General features: G+C 40.1%; 1 protein-coding gene across 3 annotated transcripts in view; it reads right to left on the bottom strand.

The window, feature by feature from the left end:
* LOC146622350 (protein spire homolog 1-like) overlaps nucleotides 1–12121 on the bottom strand; it is a 33807-nt gene that overhangs the window by 9615 nt on the left and 12071 nt on the right. For all 3 annotated transcript variants that reach the window (XM_085365071.1, XM_085365070.1, XM_085365072.1), the window contains exons 3-7: nucleotides 10984–11217; nucleotides 8467–8592; nucleotides 2040–2111; nucleotides 1640–1804; nucleotides 537–623 (exon numbers count right to left, since the gene is read on the bottom strand). In XM_085365071.1, coding sequence (XP_085221197.1) covers nucleotides 537–623; nucleotides 1640–1804; nucleotides 2040–2111; nucleotides 8467–8592; nucleotides 10984–11217 — 684 coding nt within the window. The remainder of the gene's footprint in view (nucleotides 1–536; nucleotides 624–1639; nucleotides 1805–2039; nucleotides 2112–8466; nucleotides 8593–10983; nucleotides 11218–12121) is intronic.

Here is a 12121-nt window from a genome sequence, read left to right as displayed (position 1 = left end):
TGTGGGTTGATGATGGGTGGCACAGAGTGAAAAAGGGAGCATACCAACACTGACACAAATGTACAGGGCTGTAGCCCGCAGGCCTGCTTCTCTTCGCCTCTTCCGGTCTACTTTGACTGATTGTTCACCTGATTGCTGAGAGATGAGAGCACTGCTGAAAAAGCAGCCTGCTAATCCTGCTGCAAGATTGATATCAGCACAGAATCCATTATTTCTCCAAATTCAGGCTGCAGTGAGACGTGAACACCCGTGTGCTTTACAGAGTCTGAATTTACAGTCGATCACATGTAGTGGAAATAGTCAAGTCTAATCATCGGGATGATTTTGGCTTTAGCAACAGCAAATCAACCTATAAACCATCTCCTGACATGAGAGTCACAGTGTTTCCCACAAATAACACCAGGTTAGAAGCAGGAAATGTCTTTGTTAAAAATCCTTATTTTTTCAGAGTGTTTACTAATTTGCAAATGTGTAGAGGGATTATGGGTTTAATCTCAGTTTTAATGTTTAAATCAATCAGATTTGTTAGTACTCACAGGATTGAGAGGGGGTCTGGACCTGATGAACTCCAGGATGACTTCATGAGCACTTTTCTTTAATCTTGGTGGGATGTCTCCATTGACCTGAAGCAAAGGAACAATTGGTCTGCTTATATTAGCTCAGACAAACGCTGCTTCTTTCAGGAGGTCATTTACTAGATGGAGAACATGATGGATGGAAAAATTAAATAATCCAAACTCAAATAATAAAAAAAACACAATATCAAAAAAAGTATATATGGACATTTTTAAATTTTCTGTTGCAAGACAACCAAACCCAAGACCACATACATAAGGCTGAGATTGATGATTATTTGTAATTATCATCAAGGCTGTCAAATTTTCCAGCGTTGTTCTCAGAGCCCAAGAAGTTTAATCATGCTTGGGTCATCTGACAGTCAAAAAACTAGTAATATTCAATAATGGTTCTAATATAAAAGCAGCAACTCCTCACTGCTAAATAGAAAGACTTTAATCAGCGATCACAATAGTTACAAAATATTATTTGAAGTTTTCAGTTTTGCTATGAATAATGCCAAATGGAAGAGTAAAGTCATGCATATGCAAGTTTACACCAAAGCAACCCGTTATGGTACCGTTTTCTGGAGCATTTCATTAAATGATTTGAACTGTGGTGGTGTGTTTTCTAGATGTGGACTTACACAACAACTTCAGGTATCACACTGAAGCCTTAAAAGACTAAAAACAAAAGTCAACAGTATACTAAAAAAGGGATTATTTGCCCTCGTAAACATGAAGCCATGTTTGAGTAAAATGCAGCTGAAATATATAAAATCAAAGGTTTATTTATTTAAATCATTAAGGAAAATATGTTTGGTATAAAAAGAATCTAAAACAATCAAGTGAAATTTCCATTGACTAGATGCCATTAAATGTAACATAGCATTTTATGAGTGTATGCAGTCATCATTTCATCACATTAGTGAAAGTCACAGTTATACAGTATCCAATAATAATCAATGCAACCTTATGATTTTCATGAAGCAAGCGTTTCCCTGCTGGATCAAAACAACAGTGCAGCACTGAGTGCAGCATTCGAGTAATATTTTCAAAGCTGCAACACGTGTTTTGACACTGACCATGACTTTACGTAGTTTGTAGCGTTTGGACCTGATGTCATCCATGAGCATCTCATAGGGAGTGAGCTGGTACTCAATAGGCAGAGGGTTGTACTGACGCTCCTGCACCTTCTTCAGCTTGACTCCTTCACGCAGGTCCCTCATCACCTGAACCCAGAATCGAGCCTGAGAGGAGAAGAACTAGTGAAAGAGGAACCCAGTGTAGAAAAGAGAGGCTAGCCTCTGCTTGCACACAGAACAGGGAAACAGGGCGCCATCATCATGTGCAGTGGCCATATCAATCTCAGCATGGTTCCTGAGAAGTTCTTTGATTACTGTGTGTTTACCGTGATATATGAATTCATGGAGATATCTTCACGTGAACATTTGAGGCTACAGCCAAAGGTTGAACATTGCATACCCAGTCAGCATTCTGTAACTCGTTCAGGTCTCGGCCAGGCTCCTCTGATGACTCCTCCATCTTACGGAGGTTCTGGTGAAAAAGAACAAGATCAAATATAAAAAGTGCTGTTTTGGTAAATAACAAGACATGTTCCCATATGTAAGCTGTTAAGTGGCTTCACTCAAATAGCTTTGAATTCACAGCTACACAAATCTTTATTTCTCTCATGCTGCCTGTTATGCAGCTCCTGATGTTAGTCTCTGGCTTCAAACACTCACTATTAGTTCCAGACTTTTAAAGATCCCCCTCTGTAAAATCATAGTTTTCTTACTGGAAAGTTTCACAGAAACTCAAGCTGTAAGAACTGTAAGCTTAATGCATATCTTTATTATTATTATTATTGGAAAATAATAATAATTTAAGACATTATAATTTAATAATTTAATAATTTGAGACATTATGACAAGAAGTATGAAGTATGGAAGCAAGTCCCCTTTAATGCTCCCCTTTAACTTTTATATTAACAGGATGAGACCATAACAAGCTTGTAAAAAGCAGTAGACAGACTGAAAATGTGTTTCCTCTGGTTAATCTTTGCAGTGATGCTGTCCTGATCATGTCACCGGAGGGGAAAGTTTGGTAAGACAATCACGGGAGTTTGCCCAGCTGACTGCCGAGTTAAAACCTCAGGCCACAGGGGAAATTAGAATTCACCATCATCCTACGGGGGCACAGCTGTGTTGACTGACTGCTTACATAATATCACTCGCAACAGGCTTTTTGGTGCATCACAAGTCAATATGTCTACAGTGCGTACAGTACTCCAATCAAAAGATAACAAGATGGTCCCTGATGCTTTATGATAGCCCATCAAAATAAATAACTGATAATCTAGCCAGTGAAGAGCATAACAACAGCTTAGTTCAACTGCTGTAAAACACCATTATCTCATTTGGATGGACAGCAAAACTCCAGATCAGATCAAAGCAACATATTTTCCATTCCACTTGAGCAGCTTCTTCCACGTGTTCTGCATTAATTAAATCATGAAAAGTAATCCACAATGTGAACGAAACCTTTTTGCTGCTAAAGGGGCCACAAAATAAAATATTCAGGGCATTTGCCAACTGCATGTAAAACCTTAGTAATTCTGCCTTCTGTTGATATTATTCATTCATTTTCTCTCTTAACAGCTGACAAGAAGCACGCAACCCTGAGCAAATAGGAGCACAAGTTGTCTGTGAATCACCACTAATTCAGTTGCTGTTCAGCAGCAGGAGGCATGTCTGTGGAAAGATATTTGGCAGCGATGTCTGGTAGCAGTGGTTGGATGAAGATGGACTTTTCTGAAATGTGTTTAACAAAGAACACCAAAACACACAAACAGGACAATGGGTTTGAAAGGAATTTAGGCACATTTGGTTCTTTACAGAATAATTACTGAGAGTCTACAGTTAGGTAGCAGGTATACGAGTCTGTACACGGACTAAACGCTGATTGATGTGTTTAGATTAAATAGGGATGAATCTATATGTCATTAGGGGAAATGGCAGATGCCGCTCATTTTATGCTGCTGCTTCTTATATCAGCTTACTATTAATTCTTAGGGCCAAATTTCTTTAACGGGCCAAAATAGCTAAAATAGCATCATTTTTACTTAATCACAGTTAATTTCACCATCAAGCACAAACAAAATAAGACATGCTTTTGTTTTGGTGCTAAAAGTTTGAGCAATAAACAGTAAAGTGCATATTGCAAATGTATCCATCATTTTTGCCTTAAGAAAGAAAATCCTGAAAAAACATTTGCAACAGCTTCAGCACAAAAATCTGTGAGTTCCCAGCTTTTACATGCAAACTTGTCACTGTGCTCTCTTTGTAAGTACTGATAGTATTTTTTTTTTTAATGCAACACATTATTAAATCTGCCCCTTATTGACTTCCTCTGTTGCATTTGCTGAATAGCCTAGATTGTATTCCTGCACAGTTGGCTATCCTATTCTATTTTTCTTGCCTCAAAGGACACTAGTAAGCAGTGTTGCCAACTCCTCAGTAAGGAAAATCGCTATTGGCTGTCCTAACAGTCGCTAGAAGTCGCTAAATGACATCATCGCCTAATTTGCATAATTGGTCATGCTAATGTAATTGCAACCTACGCTGTTGGAGAGAGAAATAACATCGTGAAAGAGAGATAAAGTCAGTAAAAAACGTCTTAAATCCATTTATAATTTATATCTTTTAGTAATTATTGTTTTTTAATGTCACAATTCCAACCCTGCTGCTTTATCCGGGCTTGGACCGGCAAAAGTGACCCGAAATAGGCACTCTGGTGGAGTTACTTTGTGTGTGTGTGTGTGTGTGTGTTTATAAATATTTTAAAACCTTGTGGTCCACAAAACAACTGAACAGTAAAAGAACTTACTGCATTACAGTCAGTTCTTTTACTGTTCGTTCCTGCGCGATTCATTTGCAGTTTGGACGCATAGGTTTGAACGTCTCCTGCCCTGATAGCAGCTGGGGGAGGACTATCCTCCGCCTGTGAGCGCTTTGGCATGGGCAAGGTGCCCATGGCAGCACCCGCTGCTTATTGAGAGTAAGAGCGATACGCGTTTTCACGTCAAAACGTCATAAATAAGGCTCCAATAACACCAGAAGTCGTCGCCAGATTTGTCGCTAGTCGCTTTTTAGGAAAAAAAAGTCGCCCAAGGGGGTCTGAAAACTCGCTAAATATAGCGACAAAGTCACTAAGTTGGCAACACTGCTAGTAAGGAATGTCTTAGCAAAAAACAGTATAATGGGTATTAGACAGGAGTGTACCTTGAAGTGGCTCGCAGATTTTCACTTGCTAGTGCCTCTCACATATATATGGGGTTTGAAAATATAACTGCTACTGGAATTGTTAATCTTACTTATGGTAAATAACTGTTAATAAAATCTGTTTACCATGTTAACTTTTTTAATTTATTTGTGGTGACATTTTGATGTTTAGCATGTTATGTTTACCATCTTGCTTTAGCACTTTAGCATGCTAAGGTCTTTTGACATTGCATGAGAAGAATGGCATAGGTGGTCACAATGACAATGCTAAGGTGATGTTTAACAGGTATATTATTCATAGTTTTAACTATTTTAAATATGTGTTAGCATTACTAAACTTGTTAATTAGCACAAAACAAAAAGTAGAGCTGAGGCTGATGGAAAGCTCATTCATTAGCATTAGCATTATAGGTTCCACACATGAGTTCTGTATAAATGGTACAACATTTTATGTGGTACAAGAACCATCGCAAAGCTATACAATGGACTCTAGTTCTTTTGGCACGTAAAAAAAACCGACTACAAGAAATACGTCTGTATGCTATTGAGTTTTAACAAATGACAATGACTGTCTTAGCCTGTTCCACTCTGCAATAAAACTCTCCTTTCCTCAGAGTTGCGTAACTGACCTAATCCTCCCCTGTATTCATTCAGCTGCATTACACGCAGTGAAAGGGCAGCAGCAGTAGTGCATAGCAGGAAGGAACCCTGAGGTGAGACGTACAAACACATGCACACAGCTCCTTAAGGAAACTGTTCCAACCCACAGCTGAGCTCCAAAATGCTCCCAAGGAAAACAAAGTCCACAATGACTCCTGCCTGTGATCTTAATGGTTGGGTAGAAAAATAAAATAAAAACAGAGCAACGAGACATGACTTGAAATAAAAAAATGAGTCAATAAGACATCTTTGGTAAAAGAATCACGTTGTCAACTGGCATTACATTTGCTCTCAAAGACTTTTCTTTAGAAAGATTTAGAAAGATCTGCATTGTGTCTGTGCAAACCTGCTAATCATCGATCTCTAGGGAACATTATTAGAAATCACCTGCCAGGATCCCTGCCTACAACAGGCATTACACCAACAAAATGCTGTGGAGAGAATTAATCTTCGGTGGTATGAGAACAACTTGTTAAAATATTATGGTGCAAACCATCCAGCCACTACAATAGGACTGTTTTCATGATCATGCCAGGCTGAAGGCTAGCTATGAGAACCTGAACTCAGCGCTCTTGGAAGACTGAGAGTCAGCATGTCTGCAGATTTTGTCATCTATGTCTGACATGCACGACAAACATGTCACTATTTTTTTCATGGTGGCTCACTTCAACCTGTCAGCTGGGAGGGTGTCAGTACATGGCATGTCACCCGCACACAGCACCCTTGCCTTACCAGTTTATATCAAAATTGCTACTGCAAGTGTTTTGCTCTTAATCATCACCGTCACCATAAATGTGTTGCTACTTTGTAACCTCATAGCTTGTTCTTGTATAAGGAAATCAGTAGTTTTATTTCTGTTCTCATTCTATTCCATGTATTCATGTATATTAGAATTAATGAGTGGCCCATAAAATGAAGACAATAAAATCTTCATTTTTAAAGCTGTGAGTCAGAATCATTTGTGGTTATATCACAGTATGAGTAATGTAGGTTGAGCACGCATGTATATTAATTCATTCGCTCTTTCCCCAGCCATTCCCACGGATGCCTTTCTGCATCAGCTGACTGCCTTCTGCGCTGTCACACAGTAAACAGGGCTTTCACACACATACTGTCTTCATGTCTTTGTGAGTCACATTCATGTGTATTGTAAGCTACAGTCAAGCCTAGTGATGGTGATATAACTAAAAACCATTCAGGTGGTTTATAAGAATCTTTGATACTTAAGATAAGATTTATGGTTGTTACATAAAAATTGTCTTCTCTGTCAATAGTTAGTTAGTTGTTCTCAGGGCTAGCCAAGTGGTCAGCTAAATAATTAGCTGTGAGTCATAACGTTATTATCCATCATTAAAAATTTAAGTTATGCAGATTTTCCTCCGTTTTGTCTTTTATTGCCTTTCTGACTTTTGGCTGACGGAAATTCTTGTTTAATTTGGACACAGCACAATTTGTCATGACATCAGTCATCTTAGGCAGACAGCTAGCTTCCGAGCATGAAGAAATCTGTGAGCCAGTCCATCATCAAATTAGGCTGTAACAGATGAGGCTACATAGCTGCAGAACAGCCAGGGTGCCCATGCTGACCCCTGTACACCAGCAAAAGCATCAACAATGGGCGCGAGAGCATCAGAACTGGACCACGGAGCAATCAAAGAAGGTGGTTTTGTCATGGTCCGGGTGAATACGGGGTGTTTCCACTCTGCTGGGCTCCACCCTCAGACGGAGACTCCAATCAGCTTCCACACCTGGTTCCAATCAAGTCACCTGCATATAAGACCAGCGTTCACGACAGACCCCTGCCAGATCTTCTGCTAACACATGTTAGTGCTAGGCCGCCAAGCCCTTGCGAGAACTCTGGATTACTGTTTTTTCTCCTCACCGTGTTTTCTTTCCTTTTTCGCCATAGGACCCATCTGCCTGCCTCCCTGCTCAGCTCCCCACTCCAAGCCTATTCTGGATCTGCTTTGGACACTCCTCACCCGGAACCCCCTGGACACTCCCTCCTCGATTGACACTCCAAATCTGCGACGCGTAAGCCCAAACCACCATAGCCTAATCCTCCAGCTGTGATTCATTGAGACTACCACTGACTACTTTCCTCCTCTCATCATAGTGACTTCACACCTCCCTCCAAGCCGCTGCCCCCTTTCTCCATTCCCCGGATCCCTCTGTGGAATCCAGCCCTCAGAGTTTCTCGTTCACAGTTTTGCCTCACAGTTTTCCGCTCATAGCTTTCACAGTTCATAGCATGCATAGGTTATAGCATTCTTAGTTTTCTGTTTTGTAACTTCGCTCAGCTCTGTAAATAAACTCTGTGCTCACACCCGTTTTGCCTCCCTCTGTGTCTGCATTTGAGTCCACACCCACTGCCTGGCCCTCTCGGCCTTAACAGGTTTGGTCTGAAGAATCACGTTTTCCTTTGCATCACATGGCTGGCCGGGTGCATGGCTGTGGCTAACCTGAGGAACACCTGGCACCAATGGGAAGAAAGGAAGCTGGCAGAGGCAGTGTGATGCTTTGGGCAGTGTTTCTTCTGGGTTCATGTGGATGGTACTTTTACACGTATCACCTACCTAAGCATCGTTACAGACCATGTACACTGTTTAATGGAAACAATACTCCCTTATGGCTGTGGCCTCTCTCAGCAGGATAATGTGTAACACAAAGCAGTAATGGTTCAGAAATGGTTTGAGGAACACAACCACACGTTTGAGATGTTGAGATATTTGAAATCTTGGCCTCCAAATTCCAAAATCTCAATCCAATTGAGCATGTGTGGGATGTGCTGGACAAACAAGTCCCACCTTGCAACTTGCAGGAGTTAAAGAATCTGTTGCTAACATCTTGGTGAAGATACCACAGCAAGACTCGATGGGTCAGGGCTGTTTTGACAGCAAAAGGACTCACACAATATTAGGCAGATAGCCATAATGTTATGCCTGATCTGTTTTATCATAGGACCCTACCTCTTTGGCACTCTTGATCTTCTCCAAGAAAGTGCGCAGCTCTCTGGTTTCTGTGTACAGGGCTCGGCACACTGCCTGGTAATGACTGGGCGCATCTGACACACTGGGTAGATGAGCTGTGCACAGCTAAAACAGAGGAAGCAAAAGGATTTTCAGTTCACACTTCACACAGCTGCACTGAAAGAAAATCAAAAACAACAATCAACAATACATTTTCGGTGACACACAATTCATTTCTAAATTTCACGCTCTTACATTCACTTCATTAAGTTTCAAGATTTTCTTTGTGATTTGTTTGTTTATTTGACAGCCTGATCAGGTTTTCAGGTCATTTAGGACTTTATTAATTGATTGATTTTGTGCTAAGACAATAACAAGCTATTATTTTGCAAAGCATTGTATTAGATCAGATAATTTAAAGTATAGCAATCTAACAAAAGCTGGCATGACAATGACAATAATTAATCTGACTATTTTGATTGCTGGTTTCACGGCTACAACAACAGCACGCGTTTAGGCTTTAAATGAAGTATAGATAGTCGTATCAAGCTAGCACTTAGCTAATGGAGCTCAGTGGCATTATATAAAAGCAAAATACCAACCAAAAGACACTTGTAAACAGCTGTTATTGACTGATGAACACAATTCACAAGACAGCTCTGCCTGAGGTCAGCCACACTGCTGCTCCACAAACACACACACAGCGATGACAAAATATGCCCTTGTTTCTCTCAGAGGAACAGAAGGTACCTTTGGCCAACGCTCTGCATGCTCTTGGCATCCGTTTGTCCAGACTGCAAAAATTTCACTAAACATGGAAAACACCAGACAACTGTCTCATTTTAGAAACTTTAACCTGCCAATAAGTGTGGGAGTAACAGAAAATAATGGGTTCAGTTAAGTGTACATAAAATTCATATTTTTTAAATACAAAATCAAAACAGTTCCATTGAGTGGATAAATATGGCTCTAATCTAAAATAGTGTCATCGGGGGTTAGTACAGTAGGACAAAAGGTAAACCAAGGAGCACAGGGGGTGAATGGTCTCAGGGGGAAAACAGTTCAAACTGACAGCTAGAAAGCCACAGGCCAGACTGCCACACCGCTCCCATGCATCTCCTTGGAGAGCAGTGTTGGTGTGCATGTGTGCACTTGTGTGTGTGACTGGGTACATAGTTATTACGTAAACAGTGCACAGGCATGCGAGGACTGACACAGTGACTCTGCTCCATTGGACAACAGAGATGCATGCCTCCCAGCAAAGATGAGCCTGGCAGCCCGAGTGCACTGTGGTTCTGAGCTCTGCTTTCACTGCTGAGTTTAATATGTTGAATATTTAATAGTTTAATTTTTCCTAAACACTTGCCCTCTTTGTTTGCATCTGTTCCTGGAATACCTTGGTAGATGATGTTTTCCTCAAGAACTGGAGAACTGTTTTAGCTTCACACATAGTAGAGAAAATGTTTTATAAGTGTGTATAGTTCCAAACACTTACACCACTCATGTCTGTTTGGAGAGATTACTATTTTATTTCACTTTCCTTAGATTTGGAATTATGGATTTTCACTTGCAAACGAGTGATTACCTGCTCTAAGTGGGATTTACATCGCCTACGTCTTCCATTACTGGAATCATTAAGTTCTGTTTTCTCCCAGCTGTTGCAGGAATCCTTGATCAAAAAATATTTTATATGTGACTGACAGTGATGGGAATAACGGCGTTACTTTTTTCAGTAACGAGTAATCTAATTAATTACTATTCCTATCGTTACAACGCCGTTACAGTTACTAACAAGAAAATGCGCGTTACTATTTTACACTAGTGGGAACACAACGAATATGACTGCACATTTACGCCGACATCATCCTAGTGCAAAGACAAGTGGAAGCAGACAAAAACAACAAGCATGCATGCTACAAACTTTACCCGAGTCATTTAGTCATTTTTTGTTTTGTCTGAGCACATACGTGTGTGTATTTACATATATATTCATATTTGTAGATGTAAATGCAAGTATGTGTAATTGTATATGTCGTTTTGTACTGTGTATGTGTGAAATAAAGATACAATAACAATAATAGCTGATTGGTGGACCCTCTAGCTCTTACCCAGCACTAACTACTGCACCTCCATTCTGCCCTATAGGATTAATGTTTTCATGGGTGACCACTTTGTCCACTATTTAAAAAAGCTGTTTTAGCTCATGTCTTTTACAGTATCAGCCCACTTTAAGACAGCTTTCTCTTAATTGGCCAACGTCTGTACATAGTGCTTGTGTGCCTGTGTTTCTTAGCCGTTTGGTGCCTTGCAGAGATGACCTTTGAGGAGTAGATATCAGCTCAGAGAAACTGTTAGTATATCAGTATGCAGAGCAGCTGGAAGCCTCTGCTTTTGAGGGGATTACTTTTACATACTTAACACTTATTAACTAAAATTACTTTATCTCTTGGCAGTATCCTTTTTAACCACCAGCCATCAGTGGCTGAACATACATATTAGCGTCCACCAGCTGCTTACATTGAAAATATCTCTGTAGCCACGAATGCCAGAGACGTTATCAGAGTCCTCCACCTCGTCCTCTTCCTCTGTGGCCTCGTAGCCTTCGTCAAGGCATGCTTCCCTCTCAGCCTCAGCCATGTTAGTCATGAGATCAATGAGCTGCTCTAGAGGAGGACTCAGCTCCCTTTCCTCATTCTCCTTCAGCCCGTAGTCCAGAGCCTTGTAAATCATGATCCCCAGAGACTCGATCACCTGCAAGACAAAAACAACTAGTTTATATGCTATTACTAACTCATGTCTATATGTTTATTAGAATCATCTGTTTTCATTAATAAATAAAATGTAACATTTGTACATCTAACATGCCTCGATCATTTAAAATAAAATTCATCTATAAATATGTTGTATCTGATAATAAAGATCATAATAAAAATGATACTCTTTATTATACATTTACTCTTTATAACTGTTAACTATTTGTCACATAATAAAAACAAATATAGATTTGTCCCTTTGTTATTCAACATGATCCCCTCTAGTGTATCAGGCCTGAGCGGAACACGTGTGATGTGTTGACTGCACGGCTCTTTGCAGAGACAGCTTCCTCTGTCACCACACAAACACTCCCTCATGAAGATCATATGCACAATCAATATCATATGCATACAGTCAGGTCCCAGTCTGGTCCCATGTAAAGAAAAAGAACAGTAAAGCAGGCTTTATTTAGGGTGTGGCTACTTTTTAAGCTCCTCCCATTTTAACCTGCAGTATCCTCATGTTTGTCAGGCAGATGATATATGATCAGTCACTAAGACTGTAACTAGCTGCTTGCTTGCCTCTTACCATGTCTTGTGTGTGTAGCATAAAGTGGCTTCATCTCCTTTAAACAGCCATCTCTATTGGCTGGAAATGACTGTAAAATACTCCACGTCAGCGAGAACAATAAATTGTCTTTTTTCATAAAGAGTCACACCTTTTATGTACAATAATTGTATATTAGTGTAAAATTAATGATTCGAGCAGTTTCAGCTGGTCATTTACGTGAACGTTTCTGTGAATGAGAGAGCAATAACCTTTATGCAGCTGTATGCAAACCAATCAAAACACTTTTAAGACACTATACTACTTTCTGTGGCTTCATCACATGTTTGGGTTG

The sequence above is a fragment of the Diplotaxodon limnothrissa genome, linkage group LG11, assembly GCF_057381915.1.
Source record: "Diplotaxodon limnothrissa isolate DT_005_m linkage group LG11, D_limnothrissa_male_GT1.1, whole genome shotgun sequence".
NCBI classification, from domain to species: Eukaryota; Metazoa; Chordata; class Actinopteri; order Cichliformes; family Cichlidae; genus Diplotaxodon; species Diplotaxodon limnothrissa.
The sequence above is the reverse complement of the archived record's forward strand: the minus strand, read 5'-3'. Positions and strand labels throughout refer to the sequence as shown.